The sequence below is a fragment of the Lampetra fluviatilis genome, unplaced genomic scaffold (genome assembly GCF_964198595.1).
Source record: "Lampetra fluviatilis unplaced genomic scaffold, kcLamFluv1.1 SCAFFOLD_237, whole genome shotgun sequence".
Lineage (NCBI taxonomy): Eukaryota > Metazoa > Chordata > Hyperoartia > Petromyzontiformes > Petromyzontidae > Lampetra > Lampetra fluviatilis.
Window position 1 is genome coordinate 10001 of NW_027621176.1, and position 26433 is coordinate 36433.

Here is a 26433-nt window from a genome sequence, read left to right on the forward strand (position 1 = left end):
TGATCACAATCACGAAAATCACAATCATGATCACAATCACGGCAATCGCTATCATGATCACAATCACGAAAATCACAGCAATCACAATCACGAGGAACCTCACGTAGAGGAAGGCGCTGCAGCACCACGCACACAGCGTCATGATCATGATCACAATCATGATCACAATCATGATCACAATCATGATCACAATCATGATCACAATCATGATCACAATCAGAAAAATCACAATCACGAGGAACCTCACGTAGAGGAAGGCGCTGCAGCACCACGCACACAGCGTCATGATCATGATCGCAATCATGATCACAATCACAAAAATCACAATCATGATCACAATCACAAAAATCACAATCACAAAAATCGTTGTCATGATTAAAATCACAGCAATCGCTATCATGATCACAATCACGGAAGTCGCTATCATGATCACAATCACGGCAATCGTTATCACAATCACAGCAATCGCTAACATGATCACAATCACGGCAATCGTTATCACAATCGCTATCATGATCACAATCATGGCCATCGCCATCATGATCACAATCATGATCACAATCACAGGAATCATTATAGGGCCCCAGGGTGATGCTATAGGACTGGACAATGACGTCACCACAGACCCCAGCGTTACTGTATAACAATGACGTCACGACAGACCCGTGTTACTACAGAACAATGACGTCACCACAGACACCAGTGTTACTACAGAACAATGACGTCACCACAGACCCCAGTGTTACAGCAGAACAATGACGTCACCACAGACTCAAGTGTTACTGCAGAACAATGACGTCACCACAGACACCAGTGATACTACAGGACCCCACAGTGATACTATATGACTCACAGTGATACTATAAGACACACAGTGATACTATATGACTCACAGTGATACTACAGGACCCCACAGTGATACTATATGACACAGTGATACTATATGACACACAGTGATACTATATGACACACAGTGATACTATATGACTCAGTGATACTATATGACACACAGTGATACTATATGACTCACAGTGATAGTATAAGACACACAGTGATACTATAAGACTCACAGTGATACTATAAGACACACAGTGATACTATATGACTCACAGTGATACTATATGACACAGTGATACTATATGACACAGTGATACTATATGACACACAGTGATACTATAAGACACACAGTGATACTATATGACACACAGTGATACTATAAGACCCACAGTGATACTATATGACACTCAGTGATACTATATGACACACAGTGATACTATAAGACACACAGTGATACTATAAGACCCACAGTGATACTATATGACACACAGTGATACTATAAGACCCACAGTGATACTATATGACTCACAGTGATACTATAAGACACAGTGATACTATATGACACACAGTGATACTATATGACCCCATAGTGATACTATATGACACACAGTGATACTATATGACTCACAGTGATACTACAAGATACACAGTGATACTATATGACACACAGTGATACTATATGACCCCATAGTGATACTATATGACCCACAGTGATACTATATGACACACAGTGATATTATATGACCCACAGTGATACTATATGACCGTGATACTATAGGACCCCACAGTGATACTATATGATTGTGATACTATATGACCATGATACTATAGGACCCCACAGTGATACTATATGATTGTGATACTATATGACCGTGATACTATAGGACCCCACAGTGATACTATAGGATTGTGATACTATATGACCGTGATACTATAGGACCCCACAGTGATACTATATGACCGTGATACTATAGGACCCCACAGTGGTACTATATGATTGTGATATTATATGACCGTGATACTATAGGACCCCACAGTGGTACTATATGATTGTGATACTATATGACCGTGATACTATAGGACCCCACAGTGATACTATATGATTGTGATACTATATGACCGTGATACTACAGGACCCCACAGTGATACTATATGATTGTGATACTATATGACCGTGATACTATAGGACCCCACAGTGATACTATATGATTGTGATACTATATGACCGTGATACTATAGGACCCACAGTGATACTATATGACACAGTGATACTATAGGACCCCACAGTGATACTATATGATTGTGATACTATATGACCGTGATACTACAGGACCCCACAGTTATACTATATGACCGTGATACTATAGGACCCCACAGTGATACTATATGATTGTGATACTATATGACCGTGATACTATAGGACCCCACAGTGATACTATATGATTGTGATACTATATGACCGTGATACTACAGGACCCCACAGTGATACTATATGACCGTGATACTATAGGACCCCCACAGTGATACTATATGATTGTGATACTATATGACCGTGATACTACAGGACCCCACAGTGATACTATATGACCGTGATACTATAGGACCCCACAGTGATACTATATGATTGTGATACTATATGACCGTGATACTATAGGACCCCACAGTGATACTATATGACACAGTGATACTATAGGACCCCACAGTGATACTATATGATTGTGATACTATATGACCGTGATACTACAGGACCCCACAGTGATACTATATGACCGTGATACTATAGGACCCCACAGTGATACTATATGATTGTGATACTATATGACCGTGATACTATAGGACCCCACAGTGATACTATATGATTGTGATACTATATGACCGTGATACTACAGGACCCCACAGTGATACTATATGACCGTGATACTATAGGACCCCACAGTGATACTATATGATTGTGATACTATATGACCGTGATACTACAGGACCCCACAGTGATACTATATGACACAGTGATACTATAGGACCCCACAGTGATACTATATGATTGTGATACTATATGACCGTGATACTACAGGGACCCCACAGTGATACTATATGACCGTGATACTATAGGACCCCACAGTGATACTATATGATTGTGATACTATATGACCGTGATACTATAGGACCCCACAGTGATACTATATGATTGTGATACTATATGACCGTGATACTACAGGACCCAACAGTGATACTATATGACCGTGATACTATAGGACCCCACAGTGATACTATATGATTGTGATACTATATGACCGTGATACTACAGGACCCCACAGTGATACTATATGACCGTGATACTATAGGACCCCACAGTGATACTATATGATTGTGATACTATATGACCGTGATACTATAGGACCCACAGTGATACTATATGACACAGTGATACTATAGGACCCCACAGTGATACTATATGATTGTGATACTATATGACCGTGATACTACAGGACCCCACAGTGATACTATATGACCGTGATACTATAGGACCCCACAGTGATACTATATGATTGTGATACTATATGACCGTGATACTATAGGACCCCCACAGTGATACTATATGATTGTGATACTATATGACCGTGATACTACAGGACCCCACAGTGATACTATATGACCGTGATACTATAGGACCCCACAGTGATACTATATGATTGTGATACTATATGAACGTGATACTACAGGACCCCACAGTGATACTATATGACCGTGATACTATAGGACCCCACAGTGATACTATATGATTGTGATACTATATGACCGTGATACTATAGGACCCCACAGTGATACTATATGATTGTGATACTATAGGACCCCACAGTGATACTATATGATTGTGATACTATATGACCGTGATACTACAGGACCCCACAGTGATACTATATGACACAGTGATACTATAGGACCCACAGTGATACTATATGACCGTGATACTATAGGACCCCACAGTGATACTATATGATTGTGATACTATATGACCGTGATACTATAGGACCCCACAGTGATACTATATGATTGTGATACTATATGACCGTGATACTATAGGACCCCACAGTGATACTATATGATTGTGATACTATATGACCGTGATACTACAGGACCCCACAGTGATACTATATGACCGTGATACTATAGGACCCCACAGTGATACTATATGATTGTGATACTATATGACCGTGATACTACAGGACCCCACAGTGATACTATATGACCGTGATACTATAGGACCCCACAGTGATACTATATAGATTGTGATACTATAGGACCCCACAGTGATACTATATGATTGTGATACTATATGACCGTGATACTACAGGACCCCACAGTGATACTATATGACACAGTGATACTATAGGACCCACAGTGATACTATATGACCGTGATACTATAGGACCCCACAGTGATACTATATGATTGTGATACTATAGGACCCCACAGTGATACTATATGATTGTGATACTATAGGACCCCCACAGTGATACTATATGATTGTGATACTATAGGACCCACAGTGATACTATATGATTGTGATACTATATGACCGTGATACTACAGGACCCCACAGGCTCCTCTCACCTGCCGTAGAGACCCTCTGCGATCTTGTTCCTCTTGATGGGAGGCCGCCGAAACTTGGCCGCTTCGCCATTTCTCCTCTTCATGATCCTGGCGGTGGTGAGGGTGGTGAGGGTGGTGAGGGTGGTGAGGGTGGTGGTGGTGAGGGTGGTGAGGGTGGTGGTGGTGAGGGTGGTGGTGGTGAGGGTGGTGAGGGTGGTGGTGAGGGTGGTGGTGGTGAGGGTGGTGAGGGTGGTGGTGGTGGTGAGGGTGGTGAGGGTGGTGAGGGTGGTGGTGAGGGTGGTGAGGGTGGTGGTGAGGGTGGTGAGGGTGGTGAGGGTGGTGAGGGTGAGGGTGGTGGTGGTGGTGAGGGTGAGGGTGGTGAGGGTGGTGGTGGTGGTGAGGGTGGTGGTGAGGGTGGTGAGGGTGGTGGTGAGGGTGTGGTGAGGGTGGTGGTGGTGAGGGTGGTGAGGGTGGTGAGGGTGGTGGGTGAGGGTGGTGAGGGTGGTGAGGGGTGGTGGGGTGAGGGTGGTGAGGGTGGTGGTGAGGGTGGTGAGGGTGGTGGTGAGGGTGGTGAGGGTGGTGAGGGTGGTGGTGAGGGTGGTGAGGGTGGTGGTGAGGGTGGTGAGGGTGGTGGTGGTGAGGGTGGTGAGGGTGGTGGTGAGGGTGGTGAGGGTGGTGAGGGTGAGGGTGGTGAGGGTGGTGGTGAGGGTGGTGAGGGTGGTGAGGGTGGTGAGGGTGGTGAGGGTGGTGAGGGTGAGGGTGGTGGTGGTGGTGAGGGTGAGGGTGGTGAGGGTGGTGGTGGTGGTGAGGGTGGTGGTGAGGGTGGTGAGGGTGGTGGTGAGGGTGGTGAGGGTGGTGGTGAGGGTGGTGAGGGTGGTGAGGGTGGTGGTGGTGAGGGTGGTGAGGGTGTGAGGGTGGTGGTGGTGAGGGTGGTGAGGGTGGTGAGGGTGGTGAGGGTGGTGTGGTGGTGAGGGTGGTGGTGAGGGTGGTGAGGGTGGTGGTGGTGAGGGTGGTGAGGGTGGTGAGGGTGGTGGTGAGGGTGGTGAGGGTGGTGAGGGTGGTGGTGGTGAGGGTGGTGAGGGTGGTGAGGGTGGTGGTGGTGGTGAGGGTGGTGGTGGTGAGGGTGGTGAGGGTGGTGGTGAGGGTGGTGTGTGTGGTGAGGGTGGTGAGGTGTGGGGTGGTGGTGAGGGTGGTGAGGTGGTGGTGAGGGGTGGGTGTGTGGTGAGGGTGGTGGTGGTGGTGTGGGTGGTGGTGGTTGGTGAGGGTGGTGGTGGTGGGGGTGTGGGGTGGTGGTGAGGGTGGTGGTGAGGGTGGTGAGGGTGGTGGTGGTGGGTGGTGGTGAGGGTGGTGGTGGGGTGAGGGTGGTGAGGGTGGTGTGTGTGGTGAGGGTGGTGGGGTGGTGAGGGGGGTGAGGGGTGGTGGTGAGGGTGGTGGTGAGGGTGGTGGGAGGGTGGTGAGGGTGGTGGTGGTGAGGGTGGTGGTGAGGGTGGTGGTGAGGGTGGTTAGGGGTGTGGTGGTGAGGGTGTGGTGGTGTGGGTGGTGGGTGGTGGGGTGGTGGTGAGGGTGGTGGTGGTGAGGGTGGTGGTGAGGGTGGTGAGGGTGGTGGTGAGGGTGGTGGTGTGGTGGTGAGGGTGTGGTGGTGAGGGTGTGGTGTGGGTGGTGGGGTGAGGGTGGTGGTGAGGGTGGTGGTGAGGGGGTGGTGGTGAGGGTGGTGGTGAGGGTGGGTGGTGGTGAGGGTGGTGGTGAGGGTGGTGGTGAGGGTGTGGGTGGGTGGTGAGGGTGGTGGTGAGGGTGGTGGTGAGGGTGGTGTAGGGTAGTAGTGGTGGTGAGGGTAGTGGTGGTGAGGGTGGTGGTGAGGGTGGTGGTGAGGGGTGGTGGTGGTGAGGGTGGTGGTGAGGGTGGTGAGGGTGGTGGTGGTGAGGGGTGGTGGTGGTGAGGGTGGTGGTGAGGGTGGTGGTGGTGGTGAGGGTAGTGGTGGTGAGGGTGTGGTGGTGAGGGTGGTGGTGAGGGTGGTGGTGGAGGGTGGTGGTGAGGGTGGTGAGGGTGGTGGTGGTGAGGGTGGGTGGTGAGGGTGGTGGTGGTGGTGAGGGGGGTGGTGAGGGTAGTGAGGGTGGTGGTGGGTGAGGGGTGGTGGTGAGGGTGGTGGTGGTGAGGGGTGGTGAGTGGTGAGGGTGGTGGTGGTGAGGGTGGTGGTGGTGAGGGTGGTGGTGGTGAGGGTGGTGAGGGTGGTGGTGGTGAGGGTGGTGGTGAGGGTGGTGAGGGTGGTGGTGGTGGTGAGGGTGGTGGTGGTGAGGGTGGTGGTGGTGGTGAGGGGGGGTGGTGAGGCTAGTGAGGGTGGTGGGTGGTGAGGGTGTTGGTGAGGGTGGTGGTGGTGAGGGTGGTGAGAGTGGTGAGGGTGGTGGTGGTGAGGGTGGTGGTGAGGGTGGTGGTGGTGAGGGTGGTGGTGGTGAGGGTGTTGGTGAGGGTGGTGGTGTGTGAGGGTGGTGAGAGTGGTGAGGGTGGTGGTGGTGAGGGTGGGGTGGTGGTGGGTGGTGGTGAGGGTGGTGGTGTGTGAGGGTGGTGGTGGTGAGGGTGGTGAGGGTGGTGGTGAGGGTGGTGGTGGTGAGGGTGGTGAGGGTGGTGAGGGTGGTGGTGGTGAGGGTGGTGGTGGTGGTGGTGAGGGTGGTGTGGTGAGGGTGTTGGGTGGTTGGTGGTGGTGAGGGTGGTGGGTGAGTGTGTGAGGGTGGTGGTGAGGGTGGTGGTGAGGGGGTGGTGGTGAGGGTGTGGTAGGTGAGGGTGGTAGTGAGGGGTGGTGGTGAGGGTGGTGAGTGAGGGTTGGTGGTGAGGGTGGTTGGTGGTGATGAGGCTGTAGTGAGGGTGGTGGGTGGTGAGGGTGTTGGTGGTGAGGGTGGTGGTGAGGGTGGTGGGTGGTGAGGGTGGTTGGTGGTGATGAGGCTAGTGAGGGTGGTGGTGAGGGTGGTGGTGAGGGTGTGGTGGTTGGTGGTGAGGGTGGTGGTGAGGGTGGTGGTGGTGAGGCTAGTGAGGGTGGTTGGTGGTGAGGGTGGTGGTGAGGGTGGTGGTGAGGGTGTTGGTGGTTGGTGGTGAGGGTGGTGGTGAGGGTGGTGGTGGTGAGGGTGTGAGGGTGGTTGGTGGGGTGAGGTGGTGGTGGTGAGGGTGGTGGTGGGTGGTGGTGAGGCTAGTGAGGGTGGTTGGTGGTGAGGGGTGGTGGTGAGGGTGGTGGTGAGGGTGTTGGTGGTTGGTGGTGAGGGTGGTGGTAAGGGTGGTAAGGGTGGTAAGGGTGGTGAGGGTGGTGGTGGTGAGGGTGGTGGTGGTGATGGTGGTGAGGCTAGCGAGGGTGGTTGGTGGTGAGGGTGGTGGTAGCGATGTGATGATGGTGGTGATTACCGTCTGTAGATTCCCTCTCTGTGTGTGTGTGGATCAGTCAAGTGTCCGTGATGCTGCTGCTGCTGATGCTGCTGATGCTGCTGCTGATGCTGCTGATGATGCTGATGATGATGGTGGTGCTGATGCTGCTGATGATGATGGTGGTGCTGCTGATGATGATGCTGCTGCTGATGATGCTGCTGATGATGATGGTGGTGCTGCTGATGATGATGATGGTGCTGCTGATGATGATGCTGCTGCTGATGATGCTGATGATGATGGTGGTGCTGATGCTGCTGATGATGATGGTGGTGCTGATGCTGCTGATGCTGCTGATGATGATGGTGGTGCTGCTGATGATGATGGTGGTGCTGCTGATGATGATGCTGCTGATGATGATGCTGATGGTGGTGCTGATGATGATGGTGCTGTTGTTGTGGTTGATGTTGTCTGGATTTCCCGCCTCCTCTTAACGCTCATCATCCTCTCATCATCCTCACTCCCCTCACTCCACTCCCCTCTCTCTCGCCCCTCTCTCCCCTATCTCCCCTATCTCTCCTCTCACTCCCCTATCTCTCTCCTCCCTCTCCTCTCCCTTCTCTCTCTCTCCCCACTCTCTCTCCTCCCTCTCTCCTTTCTCTCCCCTCACTCTCTCCTCACTCTCTCCTCTCCACTCTCCCGTCTCTCTCCTCACTCTCCCCTCTCTCCCCACTCTCTCTCCTCCCTCTCTCCACTCTCCTCTCACTCCCCTATCTCTCTCCTCCCCTATCTATCTCACTCCCCTATCTCCCCTCTCTCTCTCAAGCAAATTCGTGAAGCGTCCCCCGCTCTCCCCGAGATCTCTCCCCGCCGCCGCCGCCGCCTCACTCTCTCTCTCCACTCTCCCTCCTTTTCGTTTTTTATTTAGTCGCCGTTTTTAATTTATTTTATTTTCTTCGTCATTTTTTCTTATTCTTACTCATTTTCATCTCGTTAATTTCTGTTTAACGTTCAATTTTATATTTCGTTTTTTGTTTTCTTTTATTTCCTTATTTTTTATTTACCTCCCCTCTCCCTCCCTCCTCCCTCTCTCGCTTGGGGATTTGTCGGCTGCCGCGTCCCACTGCGCATGCGCGTGGTGGGAGGGGCATCCGCTACGAGGGGAGTGATGCCCTTATAAGGGCATCAGACCACCCCCTCGCATCCACCCCCCCACCAATACCAAAGCCCCTCCCCCACCTCCCAGCTGCGTGGTGACGTCACCGCCTTATTTGGGCATAGAACACGCCCCCTCACGCGCTGCGTGGTGACGTCACGGCAAATGCGGCCAATGCCGAATCAGAATCAAATAAACAAGGTTCCGTCGAGTGACGCGATGGCGTCATCACGTAGACCGTCGTCGATTTATGCTATGACGTCATCATGCAGACTGTCGTCGTTTACGCGATGACGTAATTAACCAATGGCCTGTGGTGTAAAGGCTTTCGCGTGGCGTTGCGCCGATGACGTCATCCTCGCGCTCCGCAACCCGTCTTGCGTAATGACGTCATCACCAACGACCCCTCAGCCGTTGGGGGGGGGAGGGGGCGGTTCAGCGCGATTAATGTTAGTGCGAATGACGTCATCACGCCGACCCACCCGGTAATTTTTGCTCGATGACGCAATCGTTAATGACCCTGCGCGAGTAAAAAACGTAATTGACCCCTTGATGTGATGACGTCACCGCGCCACCCTTGTTGTGATGACGTCACCGCGCCAAACTTGCCGCTTCGCGCCCTTTATTTCAACGTGCGCAGCCAGTGACGTCGTCGCGTTACGCCGTTCAAAGCGCGATGACGTCATGTCACCGATCACCGGCTGCCTCTTGACGTGGTGACGTCATCGCGCCAAACCCACCCCCCCCTTCGCTTTGCGCGATGACGAAATCGACAACAACCGTGGGGATTGGTGGAGAGTATTGGGACGCCTCTTGACGTGATGACGTCACCGCGCAGACCACGGCCTCTGCGCGGTGACGTCACTCCGTAGTTCACAGGTGGAGAGGCTTGGGGACGCCTCTTGACGTGATGACGTCAGCGCGCAGAGGCCGTGGTCTGCGCGGTGACGTCACTCGCTAGTTCACAGGCTTTCGCCTCTTGACGTGATGACGTCACCGCGCAGAGGCCGTGGTCTGCGCGATGACGTCACTCGCTAGTTCACAGGCTTTCGCCTCTTGACGTGATGACGTCACCGCGCAGAGGGCGTGGTCTGCGCCGTGACGTCACCGCGCCATCCATCCAAACCGCGGTGTCTCGAATCAACCACGCCGAGGGTTCCGGCGGTTCAGCGGCAGTGCGGATTTCGTTCTTTTCCGTTCTTTTCCGTTCCCTCAAGGATCCTCCGATGGCGCTCGAGTCGACGGTGATTCAGGGCGAGATCCTCACCAAGGACCCCGAGAAACCCATCGACAGGGAAAAGGTGACGAGACTTTTTTTTTTTAGGCCTTCACCGCCACCCCGCGGGGTCCGCGGAGCCTACGGACTTTCCTAGCGGCCGGCGTCCGGCCGACTTCGGGAGACTTACCCACCACCACCCCCCCCCCCCCCCTCCTCGTGGTTATAATTGTGTAAAAAAAAAAATGATAGAACGATAACAAAATATGACGATAAGTTTTTACCCTTTAATAAAAAACACAGGGTTGGTGTTAAGATGTTACAACACCATAAACAATCCATTTGTATTCTTATTCGATGAATGTTGATGCGTTAATCCACACCGTACACGCAGATACAAACGAACTCTAATTAAATTTCGATGTAAAGTTTTCGTGACTGCAGGGATTCATCTTCTTGGTTCTTTCGGTAAAGTCACGTAGAAGGGAAATAATAAAATAAAAAAAAATAAACCGCTGTCTTTCCGACAGCCCTGTTCTTCACCCGAGGACGGCTGCTTGCGTTGTGGCCGAAACGTCGTGGGAATTATTTTATTATGTTTTATTTTTATTATTAAGTTTTAACGACGAAATCACTTTAACTTGTAGCAGGCGAACTCAGGCTGCTGCTGCGTGTGACCCTGTTTTGTCGGAGAGCGATGTGACCCATCACAAATAGTAGCAGCTCACAGGGACCCACACCCACAGAGACCCACATTCATAGAGACCCACAGAGACCCACACCCACAGAGACCCACAGAGACCCACACCCACAGAGACCCACAGAGACCCACACTCATAGAGACCCACAGAGACCCACACCCACAGAGACCCACAGAGACCCACAGAGACCCACACTCATAGAGACCCACAGAGACCCACACTCACAGAGACCCACAGAGACCCACACTCATAGAGACCCACACTCATAGAGACCCACAGAGACCCACACTCATAGAGACCCACAGAGACCCACACCCACAGAGACCCACAGAGACCCACACTCATAGAGACCCACAGAGACCCACACCCACAGAGACCCACAGAGACCCACAGAGACCCACAGAGACCCACACTCATAGAGACCCACAGAGACCCACACTCACAGAGACCCACAGAGACCCACAGAGACCCACAGAGACCCACACTCATAGAGACCCACACTCATAGAGACCCACACTCATAGAGACCCACAGAGACCCACACCCATAGAGACCCACAGAGACCCACACTCACAGAGACCCACAGAGACCCACACTCACAGAGACCCACAGAGACCAACACTCATAAGAGACCCACACTCATAGAGACCCACAGAGACCCCCACTCATAGAGACCCACAGAGACCCACACTCATAGAGACCCACAGAGACCCACACTCATAGAGACCCACAGAGACCCACACTCATAGAGACCCACAGAGACCCACACTCATAGAGACCCACAGAGACCCACACTCAGAGACCCACAGAGACCCACACTCATAGAGACCCACAGAGACCCACACTCATAGAGACCCACAGAGACCCACACTCATAGAGACCCACAGAGACCCACACCCATAGAGACCCACAGAGACCCACACTCATAGAGACCCACAGAGACCCACACCCACAGAGACCCACAGAGACCCACACTCACAGAGACCCACAGAGACCCACACTCACAGAGACCCACACTCACAGAGACCCACACTCATAGAGACCCACAGAGACCCACACTCATAGAGACCCACAGAGACCCACACCCATAGAGACCCACAGAGACCCACACTCACAGAGACCCACAGAGACCCACACTCACAGAGACCCACAGAGACCAACACTCATAAGAGACCCACACTCATAGAGACCCACAGAGACCCACACCCATAGAGACCCACAGAGACCCACACTCACAGAGACCCACACTCAGAGAGACCCACAGAGACCCACACTCATAGAGACCCACAGAGACCCACACCCATAGAGACCCACAGAGACCCACACTCACAGAGACCCACAGAGACCCACACTCATAGAGACCCACAGAGACCCACACCCATAGAGACCCACAGAGACCCACACTCACAGAGACCCACAGAGACCCATACTCATAGAGACCCACAGAGACCCACACTCATAGAGACCCACAGAGACCCTTACTTTATCCCCACCCCCACCGTCACTGTCACTGTGTGTATGTGACTGTGTGTCACTGTGTGTGTGTCACTGTGTGTGTGTGTGTCACTGTGTGTGTGTCACTGTGTGTGTGTGTCACTGTGTGTCACTGTGTGTGTGTCACTGTGTGTGTGTCACTGTGTGTGTGTCACTGTGTGTGTGTATGTGTGTGACTGTGTGTGTGTGTAACTGTGTGTGTGTGTCACTGTGTGTGTGTGTCACTGTGTGTGTGTGTCACTGTGTGTGTGTCACTGTGTGTGTGTCACTGTGTGTGTGTCACTGTGTGTGTGTCACTGTGTGTAACTGTGTGTGTCACTGTGTGTGTGTCACTGTGTGTGTGTGTCACTGTGTGTGTGTGTCACTGTGTGTGTGTCACTGTGTGTGTGTCACTGTGTGTGTGTGTGTGTCACTGTGTGTGTGTCACTGTGTGTGTGTCACTGTGTGTGTGTCACTGTGTGTGTGTCACTGTGTGTGTGTCACTGTGTGTGTGTCACTGTGTGTGTGTGTGTGTGTCACTGTGTGTGTGTCACTGTGTGTGTGTCACTGTGTGTGTGTCACTGTGTGTGTGTCACTGTGTGTGTCACTGTGTGTGTCACTGTGTGTGTGTGTGTGTCACTGTGTGTGTCTCACTGTGTGTGTGTCACTGTGTGTGTCACTGTGTGTGTGTGTCACTGTGTGTGTGTGTGTGTCACTGTGTGTGTGTCACTGTGTGTGTGTGTGTGTCACTGTGTGTGTGTCACTGTGTGTGTGTCACTGTGTGTGTGTCACTGTGTGTGTGTCACTGTGTGTGTGTCACTGTGTGTGTGTGTGTGTGTCACTGTGTGTGTGTCACTGTGTGTGTGTCACTGTGTGTGTGTCACTGTGTGTGTCACTGTGTGTGTGTCACTGTGTGTGTCACTGTGTGTGTCACTGTGTGTGTGTGTGTGTCACTGTGTGTGTCTCAGTGTGTGTGTCACTGTGTGTGTCACTGTGTGTGTGTGTCACTGTGTGTGTGTGTGTGTCACTGTGTGTGTGTGTCACTGTGTGTGTCACTGTGTGTGTGTGTGTGTCACTGTGTGTGTGTCACTGTGTGTGTCACTGTGTGTGTGTCACTGTGTGTGTGTCACTGTGTGTGTGTGTGTCACTGTGTGTGTGTCACTGTGTGTGTGTCACTGTGTGTGTGTGTCACTGTGTGTGTGTCACTGTGTGTGTGTCACTGTGTGTGTGTCACTGTGTGTGTGTGTCACTGTGTGTGTGTCACTGTGTGTGTGTCACTGTGTGTGTGTGTGTGTCACTGTGTGTGTGTCACTGTGTGTGTGTCACTGTGTGTGTGTCACTGTGTGTGTGTCACTGTGTGTGTGTCACTGTGTGTGTGTGTGTGTCACTGTGTGTGTGTCACTGTGTGTGTGTCACTGTGTGTGTGTCACTGTGTGTGTGTGTGTGTCACTGTGTGTGTGTCACTGTGTGTGTGTGTGTGTCACTGTGTGTGTGTCACTGTGTGTGTGTCACTGTGTGTGTCACTGTGTGTGTGTGTCACTGTGTGTCACTGTGTGTGTGTGTCACTGTGTGTGTGTGTGTGTGTCACTGTGTGTGTGTGTCACTGTGTGTGTGTGTCACTGTGTGTGTCACTGTGTGTGTCACTGTGTGTGTGTGTCACTGTGTGTGTGTGTCACTGTGTGTGTCACTGTGTGTGTCACTGTGTGTGTGTGTCACTGTGTGTGTGTGTCACTGTGTGTGTGTCACTGTGTGTGTGTCACTGTGTGTGTGTGTGTGTCACTGTGTGTGTGTCACTGTGTGTGTGTCACTGTGTGTGTGTCACTGTGTGTGTGTGTGTCACTGTGTGTGTGTCACTGTGTGTGTGTGTGTGTGTCACTGTGTGTGTGTGTGTGTGTCACTGTGTGTGTGTCACTGTGTGTGTGTGTGTGTGTCACTGTGTGTGTGTGTGTGTCACTGTGTGTGTGTCACTGTGTGTGTGTCACTGTGTGTGTGTGTGCTAGACATGCCCGCTTCTGCTGCGAGTGTTCACGTCCGACACGGGGCGTCACCACCGCTCAGAAGACTTCACGCGGGGCGGGACACCACCTGCCGAGCTCCAGATCTACACCTGGTGGGCACCACAGGGGGCAGTGCGCAGTGTGTGGGGGGCAGTGTGTAGGGGCAGTGTGTAGGGGCAGTGTGTAGGGGCAGTGCGCAGTGTGTAGGGGCAGTGTGTAGGGGCAGTGTGTAGGGGGCAGTGTGTGGGGGCAGTGCGCAGTGTGTGGGGGGCAGTGTGTAGGGGCAGTGTGTAGGGGCAGTGCGCAGTGTGTAGGGGCAGTGTGGATGGGCAGTGTGTAGGGGGCAGTGTGTGGGGGGCAGTGTGTAGGGGCAGTGCGCAGTGTGTAGGGGCAGTGTGGATGGGCAGTGTGTAGGGGGCAGTGTGGAGGGGCAGTGTGCAGTGTGTAGGGGCAGTGCGCAGTGTGTAGGGGCAGTGTGTAGGGGGCAGTGTGGATGGGCAGTGTGTAGGGGGCAGTGTGGAGGGGCAGTGTGCAGTGTGTAGGGGGCAGTGTGGATGGGCATTGTGTAGGGGCAGTGTGTAGGGGGCAGTGTGTAGGGGGCAGTGTGGAGGGGGCAGTGTGTAGGGGGCAGTGTGGAGGGGGCAGTGTGTAGGGGCAGTGTGTAGGGGGCAGTGTGGAGGGGGCAGTGTGTAGGGGGCAGTGTGTAGGGGGCAGTGTGGAGGGGGCAGTGTGTAGGGGCAGTGTGTAGGGGGCAGTGTGTAGGGGCAGTGTGTAGGGGGCAGTGTGTAGGGGGCAGTGTGTAGGGGCAGTGTGTAGGGGGCAGTGTGTAGGGGGCAGTGTGTAGGGGCAGTGTGTAGGGGGCAGTGTGTAGGGGCAGTGTGTAGGGGTAGTGTGTAGGGGCAGTGTGTAGGGGGCAGTGTGTAGGGGCAGTGTGGAGGGGCAGTGTGTAGGGGCAGTGTGTAGGGGGCAGTGTGTAGGGGGCAGTGTGTAGGGGGCAGTGTAGGGGGCAGTGTGTAGGGGCAGTGTGTAGGGGGCAGTGTGTAGGGGCAGTGTGGAGGGGCAGTGTGGATGGGCAGTGTGTAGGGGGCAGTGTGTAGGGGGCAGTGTGGAGGGGCAGTGTGTAGGGGGCAGTGTGTGGGGGGCAGTGTGTAGGGGGCAGTGTGTGGGGGGCAGTGTGTGGGGGGCAGTGTGTAGGGGGCAGTGTGTGGGGGGCAGTGTGTAGGGGCAGTGTGTGGGGGGCAGTGTGTGGGGGGCAGTGTGTGGGGGGCAGTGTGTGGGGGGCAGTGTGTGGGGGGCAGTGTGTAGGGGGCAGTGTGTAGGGGCAGTGTGTAGGGGCAGTGTGTAGGGGGCAGTGTGTAGGGGGCAGTGTGTAGGGGGCAGTGTGTAGGGGGCAGTGTGTAGGGGGCAGTGTGTAGGGGGCAGTGTGTAGGGGGCAGTGTGGAGGGGCAGTGTGTGGGGGGCAGTGTGGAGGGGCAGTGTGTGGGGGGCAGTGTGTAGGGGCGTTGTGGTGGTGGTGGTTGCGGTGAAGATGATGGTGGTGGTGGTGGTTGCGGTGAAGATGATGGTGGTGGTGGTGGTTGTGGTGAAGATGATGGTGGTGGTGGTGGTTGCGGTGAAGATGATGGTGGTGGTGGTGGTTGTGGTGAAGATGATGGTTGTGGTGGTGGTTGTGGTGAAGATGATGGTGGTGGTGGTGGTTGTGGTGGTGGTTGTGGTGGTGGTTGTGGTGAAGATGATGGTTGTGGTGGTGGTTGCGGTGAAGATGATGGTTGTGGTGGTGGTGGTGGTGGTGGTTGTGGTTGCAGGCTGGACGCCACGCTGCGTGAGCTCACCGGCCTGGTAAAGGAGGTGGTTATTATTGTTGTTGATGTTGTTGATGTTGTTGTGGTGGTGGTGGTGGTTGCAGGCTGGACGCCACACTGCGTGAGCTCACCGGCCTGGTGGTGGTGGTGGTTGTTGATGTTGTTGATGTTGTTGATGTTGTTGTGGTGGTGGTTATTATTATTGTTGTTGATGTTGTTGTTGATGTTGTTGTTGTGGTTGTGGTGGTTGTGGTGGTGGTTGTGGTTGTGGTGGTGGGGATGGTGGTGGTGATGATGGTGGTGATGGTGGTGGTGGTGGTGGTGGTGATGGTGGTGGTGATGGTGGTGGTGATGATGGTGGTGATGATGGTGGTGATGATGGTGGTGATGGTGGTGATGGTGGTGGTGGTTGTGGTGGTGGTGGTGGGGATGATGGTGGTGATGATGGTGGTGATGGTGGTGGTGGTGGTGATGGTGGTGATGGTGGTGGTGGTGGTGGTGATGGTGGTGATGGTGGTGATGGTGGTGGTGGTGATGGTGATGGTGGTGGTGATGGTGGTGGTGGTGGGGATGATGGTGGTGATGATGGTGGTGGTGGTGATGGTGGTGGTGGTTGTGGTGGTGGTGGTGGGGATGATGGTGGTGATGGTGGTGGTGATGGTGGTGGTGGTGGTGATGGTGATGGTGGTGGTGGTTATTGTTGTTGATGTTGTGGTTGTTGTGGTGGTTGTGGTGGTGCAGGCTGGACGCCACGCTGCGTGAGCTCACCGGCCTGGTGAAGGAGGTGAACCCGGAGACACGGCGGAAGGGAACGCACTTCAGTTTCGCCATCGTCTACCCAGACCCCAAGAGGCAGGGCTACCGGTGAGACATCAACAACATCACTACCATCACTACCATCATCACCATCACCATCATCACTACCATCAACAACATCATCACCATCATCATCATCACTACCATCACCATCATCACCATCATCACCATCACCATCATCACCATCATCACCATCATCACCATCATCACCATCATCACCATCATCACCATCATCACCATCAACAACATCATCACCATCATCATCATCACTACCATCACCATCATCACCATCATCATCATCATCACCATCATCACCATCATCACCATCATCACCATCATCACCATCATCACCATCATCACCATCATCACCATCAACAACATCATCACCATCATCATCATCACTACCATCACCATCATCACCATCATCATCATCATCACCATCATCACCATCATCACCATCATCACCATCATCACCATCAACAACATCATCACCATCATCATCATCACCATCATCACCATCATCACCATCATCACCATCATCACCATCATCACCATCAACAACATCATCACCATCACCATCATCACCATCATCACCATCATCACCATCAACAACATCATCACCATCATCATCATCACCATCATCACCATCATCACCATCATCACCATCATCACCATCATCATCACCATCATCACCATCATCACCATCATCACCATCATCACCATCATCATCATCACCATCATCACCATCATCACCATCATCACCATCATCATCATCACCATCATCACCATCATCACCATCATCACCATCATCATCATCACCATCAACAACATCATCACCATCATCATCACCATCACCATCATCACCATCATCATCATCATCACCATCAACAACATCATCACCATCATCATCACCATCAACAACATCATCACCATCATCACCATCATCATCATCACCATCATCACCATCATCATCATCACCATCATCACCATCATCACCATCATCACCATCATCATCATCACCATCATCACCATCATCACCATCATCATCATCACCATCAACAACATCATCACCATCATCACCATCATCATCATCACCATCATCACCATCATCACTACCATCGTCTACCCAGACCCCAAGAGGCAGGGCTACCGGTGAGACATCACCATCATCATCATCATTATCATCATCATCATCACCATCATCACCATCACCATCATCACTACCATCATCATCACCATCACCATCATCACCATCACCATCATCACCATCACCATCATCACTACCATCATCACTACCATCATCACTACCATCATCACTACCCTCATCATCATCACTATCATCATCATCATCACCATCATCACCTACACTACCATCATCATCACTACCTACATCGCCATCGTCTACCCAGACCCCAAGAGGCAGGGCTACCGGTGAGACATCAACAACATCACTACCATCACTACCATCATCACTACCATCATCATCACTACCATCATCATCATCATCACTACCATCACTACCATCACTACCATCATCATCACCATCACTACCATCATCATCATCATCACTACCATCACTACCATCACTACCATCATCACTACCATCATCACTACCATCACTACCATCATCACTACCATCACTACCATCACTACCATCATCACTACCATCATCATCACCATCACTACCATCACTACCATCATCACTATCATCGTCTACCCAGACCCCAAGAGGCAGGGCTACAGGTGAGACATCATCACCATCATCATCATCACTACCATCACCATCACCAACATCATCATCACTACCATCACCATCACCAACATCATCATCATCACCAACATCACCATCACTACCATCACCACCTACATCACTGCCATCACCATCACTACCATCACCATCAACATCATCACCAACATCAACATCATCAACATCACCATCAACATCACCATCAACATCAACATCACCTACACCACCAACATCATCACCATCATTACCACCATCACCACCACCATCATCACCATCATCATCACCATCACCGTCATTATCAACATCATTACCGTCTCACCGTGTCTCTCACCGTGTCTCTCACCGTGTCTCTCACCGTGTGTGTCTCACTGTGTGTGTGTCACCGTGTGTGTCTCTGTGTGTCTCACCGTGTGTCTCTCTGTGTGTGTCTCTCTCCGTGTGTCTCTCACCGCGACAGAGTGAAGGAAATCGGCTCCACCGTGTGTGTCTCACTGTGTGTCTCACCGTGTGTGTGTCTCTGTGTGTGTCTCACTGTGTGTGTCTCACCGTGTGTGTGTCTCACCGTGTGTCTCTCTGTGTGTGTCTCTCTCCGTGTGTCTCTGTGTGTGTGTGTCTCTCTGCGTGTGTCTCTCACCGCGACAGAGTGAAGGAGATCGGCTCCACCGTGTGTGTCTCACTGTGTGTGTCTCACTGCGTGTGTCTCACCATGTGTCTCTCTGTGTGTGTCTCTCTGCGTGTGTCTATCACCGCGACAGAGTGAAGGAGATCGGCTCCACCGTGTGTGTCTCACTGTGTGTCTCACTGTGTGTGTGTGTCACTGTGTGTGTCTCACCGTGTCTCTCTCCGTGTGTCTCTCTGTGTGTGTCTCTCTCCGTGTGTCTCTCACCGCGACAGAGTGAAGGAGATCGGCTCCACCGTATCGGGCAGGAAGGGTCCCTACGACTCGATGACTCTCAGCTCCCAGAAGTTTCAGATCGGTGACTTCCTGGACGTGGCCATCACCCTTCCCGGCAGAGTCGGGGCTCCGGCACCACCACGTGGCATGTGGGCCTACTGATGGTGGTGGCGGTGGTGGTGGTGGTGGTGGCGGTGGTGGTGGTGGCGGTGGTGGTGGCGGTGGTGATGGCGGTGGTGGTGGTGGTGGTGATCACCCTTCCCGGCAGAGTCGGGGCTCCGGCACCGCCACGCGGCATGTGGGCCTACTGATGGTGGTGGTGGTGGTGACGGTGGTGGTGGTGGTGGCGGTGGTGGCGGTGGCGGTGGTGGTTGGTGGTGGTGGTGGTGACAGTGGTGGTGGTGGCGGTGGCGGTGGTGGTTGGTGGTGGTGGTGGTGATGACAGTGGTGGTGGTGGTGGTGGTGGCGGTGGTGGTTGGTGGTGGTGGTGATGTGGTGGTGGTGGTGGCGGCGGTGGTGGTGGCGGTGGTGGTGGTCTATGGGTCTCTGTGAGTAGTCTGTGGGTGTCTGTGTGAGGAGTCTATGAGTCTCTGTGTGAGTCTCTGTGTGAGTTGTCTATGGGTCTCATAGAGACCCATAGACATACAGACCCACACTCAGAGACCCACACTCATAGAGACCCATAGACACCCACAGAGACCCATAGACACCCACAGACCCACACAGACTCACAGAGACCCATAGACACCCACAGAGCCCCACACTCAGACACCCATAGACATCCACAGAGACCCATAGACATCCACAGAGACCCACACAGACCTACACAGACCCACAGAGACCCATAGACACCCACAGAGCCCCACACTCAGACACCCATAGACACCCACAGAGACCCATAGACACCCACAGAGACCCACACAGACCTACACAGACCCACAGAGACCCACACAGACCCACAGAGACCCACTCACAGAGACCCAGAGACACCCACAGAGCCCCACACAGACCTACACAGACCCACAGAGACCCACACAGACCCACAGAGACCCACTCACAGAGACCCAGAGACACCCACAGAGACCCAGAGACACCCACATAGACCCAGAGACACAGAGACACCCACATAGACCCACAGAGACACACAGAGACACACAGAGACACACAGACCCACAGAGACCCAGACACACCCACAGAGACACACAGAGACACACAGAGACCCAGAGACACCCACAGCGACCCACATAGAGACCCACAGAGACACACAGAGACCCATAGAAACACATCGAGACCCATACTCAGAGACCCAGAGACACACAGAGACCCATAGAAACACATCGAGACCCATACTCAGAGACCCAGAGACACACAGAGACCCAGAGAGACCCAGAGACCCACAGAGACCCAGAGACACCCACAGAGACCCATAGAAGCAGATCGAGACCCACCCACAGAGCCCCACACTACAACTAAACTAAGTTTGTGTCACCAGGTGTAAGACTCCACTCAGCTGCTGTGTAGATATTGTATCAGAAGCTCAGTCACGTGACTGATATCATCATCATCACCATGTGCACATTGATAGCAGCAGACACAGACTCTGAGCTCGTGGTGACGTTGATTCTAAACGTGAGGGGAGAAACCGGAGGACCCGGGGAGAAAAATCCACACAGCGACCACCACGGGGAGAGAGACGCTGACTCCTAATACACAGCAGCGTCATCGCCAGGGTCTGGGATTGAACCCACGACCTCCTGTACACCAGGCGAGGTAGTCAACATCTCAACATCGAACCCACGACCTCCTGTACACCAGGCGAGGTAGTCAACATCTCAACATCGAACCCACGACCTCCTGTACACCAGGCGAGGTAGTCGACATCTCAACATTGAACCCACGACCTCCTGTACACCAGGCGAGGTAGTCAACATCTCAGCATCGAACCCACGACCTCCTGTATACCAGGCGAGGTAGTTAACATCTCAGCATCGAACCCACGACCTCCTGTATACCAGGCGAGGTAGTTAACATCTCAACATCGAACCCACGACCTCCTGTACACCAGGCGAGGTAGTCAACATCTCAACATTGAACCCACGACCTCCTGTACACCAGGCGAGGTAGTCAACATCTCAACATTGAACCCACGACCTCCTGTACACCAGGCGAGGTAGTCAACATCTCAACATCGAACCCACGACCTCCTGTACACCAGGCGAGGTAGTCAACATCTCAACATCGAACCCACGACCTCCTGTACACCAGGCGAGGTAGTCAACATCTCAGCATCGAACCCACGACCTCCTGTATACCAGGCGAGGTAGTCAACATCTCAGCATCGAACCCACGACCTCCTGTACACCAGGCGAGGTAGTCAACATCTCAACATCGAACCCACGACCTCCTGTATACCAGGCGAGGTAGTTAACATCTCAACATCGAACCCACGACCTCCTGTACAGCAGGCGAGGTAGTCAACATCTCAACATCGAACCCACAACCTCCTGTACACCAGGCGAGGTAGTCAACATCGAACCCACGACCTCCTGCACACCAGGCGAGGTAGTCAACATCTCAGCATCGAACCCACGACCTCCTGTACACCAGGCGAGGTAGTCAACATCGAACCCACGACCTCCTGTACACCAGGCGAGGTAGTCAACATCTCAGCATCGAACCCACGACCTCCTGTATACCAGGCGAGGTAGTCGACATCTCCCTTGACATCGCAGAGAGTGTTGGCTTTTCTAAGAAAATAAAAGTGATGGATAATTATATTGGTGCTGTTGTGCTTCTGTGAGTGTTTCTCACCCACTCAGTCACCCACTCAGTCAGTCACTCAGTCACCCACTCAGTCACTCAGTTACTCACCCACTCAGTCACTCAGTTACTCACCCACTCAGTCACTCAGTCACTCACCCACTCAGTCACTCAGTCACTCACTCAGTCACTCACCCACTCAGTCACTCACCCACTCAGTCACTCAGTCAGTTACTCACTCAGTCACTCACCCACTCAGTCACTCACCCACTCAGTCACTCAGTCACTCACCCACTCAGTCACTCACTCGGTCACTCAGTCACTCACCCACTCAGTCACTCACTCAGTCACTCAGTCACTCACCCACTCAGTCACTCACTCGGTCACTCACTCAGTCAGTCACTCACCCACTCAGTCACTCAGTCATTCACCCACTCAGTCACTCAGTCACTCACCCACTCAGTCACCCACTCAAGTCACCCACTCAGTCACTCAGTCAGTCACTCACCTACTCAGTCACTCAGTCAGTCACTCACCTACTCAGTCACTCAGTCACTCACCCACTCAGTCACTCAGTCACTCACCCACTCAGTCACTCACTCGGTCACTCACTCAGTCACCCACTCAGTCACTCACCCACTCAGTCACCCACTCAGTCACTCACCCACTCAGTCACCCACTCAGTCACCCACTCAGTCACTCACTCAGTCACCCACTCAGTCACTCACCCACTCAGTCACCCACTCAGTCACTCACCCACTCAAGTCACCCACTCAGTCACTCAGTCAGTCACTCACCCACTCAGTCACTCAACAACAACCGCCACATATATACACACACACAGATACACACAGATACACACAGACACACATAGATATGTAATGTAGTAACTCCACGGGAGACGACTTCACGGGTAACACACTCTTTATTTTATCAAACTTGGTTACAGGTGACTAACACCTACTTTGTATCTCGGGTGACAAACACCCACTTAGCTACTTGGCGACTAACGCCCACTGAGCTACTCGGATGACCAACATCCTCTTAGCTACTTGGCGACTAACGCCACTGAGCTACTCGGATGACCAACATCCACTTAGTACTCGGGTGACAAACACCCACTTAGCTACTTGGCGACTAACGCCACTGAGCTACTCGGATGACCAACATCCACTTAGCTACTCGGCGACTAACGCCACTGAGCTACTCGGATGACCAACATCCACTTAGCTACTCGGCGACTAACGCCACTGAGCTACTCGGCTTCACTAGGTCTTCAGCTCCGTCTTCGGGTCTTCAACTGGGTAACCCTCCCCGAGTGCTCTCGCGCGTCCCCCTTTATACCCCACCTGCGGACGTCGCTGCGAGCACCCACTTATTCGACCAATCGCCGGGCGCTGGCTACGATCCTGTTTTCCCACATCTCATCGTGCCTCACCACTCACGCCGCGCCGCCCCGTCATCTGTCACTCCCGGCGCGCGCGTCCACACCACGCCCACAACGCGTGCCCAACCCCGCACCCCGCGCCGCCCCGTGATCCATCACTGTCACAGTCGGCGCACGTCAATACCACCACTACAGATACACACACATACACAGATACACAGATACACACACAGATACACACACACAGACACATACACAGAGACACATAGATACAGATACACACACACACAGATACACACACAGATACACACACATACACACAGACACACACAGATACACACAGATACACACACAGATACACACACATACACAGATAACAACAACAACAACCGCCATTCGCCACTAAGTGGCGGTGACGTCACCACGACGCTTGTGCCAGGCCATGTGCACCTTGAGGCTACCACGTGAAGTGTCGAACGCCCGCTGGCAGGAGGAGGTCACGGGGCAGACCCAGCACGACGGACGGACACAATAATCCCCTTTGGGCTGGTGTAACCAGGAGGTTGCTTGCAGTACAATAATATTGACAAAATGAGCATATCAATGAGTGGTCAACAGACCACTCATTGATTGACAAAAAATTTGCATATCGATGAGTGGTCAACAGACCACTCATTGATTGACAACAAATTTGCATATCAATGAGTGGACAACAGACCACTCATTGATTGAGTCAAAATGAGCATATCGATGAGTGGACAACAGACCACTCATTGATTGAGTCAAAATGAGCATATCGATGAGTGGTCAATAGACCACTCATTGATTGAGACAAAATGAGCATATCGATGAGTGGTCAATAGACCACTCATTGATTGAGACAAAATGAGCATATCGATGAGTGGTCAATAGACCACTCATTGATTGACACAAAATGAGCATATCGATGAGTGGACAATAGACCACTCATCGATTGAGTCAAAATGAGCATATCGATGAGTGGTCAATAGACCACTCATCGATTGAGTCAAAATGAGCATATCGATGAGTGGACAACAGACCACTCATTGATTGACAAAAAATTTGCATATCGATGAGTGGACAACAGACCACTCATTGATTGAGTCAAAATGAGCATATCGATGAGTGGTCAACAGACCACTCATCGATTGACACAAAATGAGCATATCGATGAGTGGACAACAGACCACTCATCGATTGAGACAAAATGAGCATATCGATGAGTGGTCAATAGACCACTCATCGATTGAGTCAAAATGAGCATATCGATGAGTGGACAACAGACCACTCATCGATTGAGTCAAAATGAGCATATCGATGAGTGGACAACAGACCACTCATCGATTGAGTCAAAATGAGCATATCGATGAGTGGTCAATAGACCACTCATCGATTGAGTCAAAATGAGCATATCGATGAGTGGACAACAGACCACTCATCGATTGAGTCAAAATGAGCATATCGATGAGTGGACAACAGACCACTCATCGATTGAGTCAAAATGAGCATATCGATGAGTGGACAACAGACCACTCATTGATTGAGTCAAAATGAGCATATCGATGAGTGGACAACAGACCACTCATTGATTGAGTCAAAATGAGCATATCGATGAGTGGACAACAGACCACTCATCGATTGAGTCAAAATGAGCATATCGATGAGTGGACAACAGACCACTCATCGATTGAGACAAAATGAGCATATCGATGAGTGGACAACAGACCACTCATCGATTGAGACAAAATGAGCATATCGATGAGTGGACAACAGACCACTCATTGATTGAGTCAAAATGAGCATATCGATGAGTGGACAACAGACCACTCATTGATTGAGACAAAATGAGCATATCGATGAGTGGACAACAGACCACTCATTGATTGAGTCAAAATGAGCATATCGATGAGTGGTCAACAGACCACTCATTGATTGACACAAAATGAGCATATCGATGAGTGGTCAATAGACCACTCATCGATTGAGACAAAATGAGCATATCGATGAGTGGTCAATAGACCACTCATTGATTGAGACAAAATGAGCATATCGATGAGTGGTCAACAGACCACTCATTGATTGACACAAAATGAGCATATCGATGAGTGGTCAATAGACCACTCATTGATTGAGACAAAATGAGCATATCGATGAGTGGACAACAGACCACTCATTGATTGAGACAAAATGAGCATATCGATGAGTGGACAACAGACCACTCATTGATTGAGTCAAAATGAGCATATCGATGAGTGGTCAACAGACCACTCATTGATTGAGACAAAATGAGCATATCGATGAGTGGTCAATAGACCACTCATCGATTGAGACAAAATGAGCATATCGATGAGTGGTCAATAGACCACTCATCGATTGAGACAAAATGAGCATATCGATGAGTGGACAACAGACCACTCATTGATTGACAAAAAATTTGCATATCGATGAGTGGACAACAGACCACTCATTGATTGAGTCAAAATGAGCATATCGATGAGTGGTCAACAGACCACTCATTGATTGAGTCAAAATGAGCATATCGATGAGTGGTCAACAGACCACTCATTGATTGAGTCAAAATGAGCATATCGATGAGTGGTCAACAGACCACTCATCGATTGAGTCAAAATGAGCATATCGATGAGTGGACAACAGACCACTCATTGATTGACACAAAATGAGCATATCGATGA

At 51.8% G+C, this 26433-nt stretch overlaps 2 protein-coding genes across 2 annotated transcripts in view; one reads left to right on the forward strand and one right to left on the reverse strand.

Moving 5' to 3' along the window:
- Nucleotides 1–8011, reverse strand: part of LOC144954882 (uncharacterized) — a gene marked incomplete at its 3' end in the record, with an annotated part of 17294 nt that extends 9283 nt beyond the window's left edge. The window contains exons 1-2 of the mRNA XM_078885274.1: nucleotides 7813–8011; nucleotides 4450–4536 (exon numbers count right to left, since the gene is read on the reverse strand). Of these exons, the coding sequence (XP_078741400.1) occupies nucleotides 4450–4532 (83 nt within the window). The remainder of the gene's footprint in view (nucleotides 1–4449; nucleotides 4537–7812) is intronic.
- Nucleotides 8012–10023: 2012 nt separating this feature from the next.
- On the forward strand, nucleotides 10024–22347 carry LOC144954881 (histone deacetylase complex subunit SAP18-like). Its single transcript, XM_078885273.1, has 4 exons — nucleotides 10024–10227; nucleotides 14316–14425; nucleotides 16856–16978; nucleotides 19572–22347. The coding sequence occupies exons 1-4, from the start codon at nucleotides 10153–10155 to the stop codon at nucleotides 19732–19734; spliced, it is 471 nt and encodes a 156-aa protein (XP_078741399.1). The 5' UTR covers nucleotides 10024–10152; the 3' UTR covers nucleotides 19735–22347.
- The last annotated feature ends 4086 nt before the right edge of the window (nucleotides 22348–26433 follow it).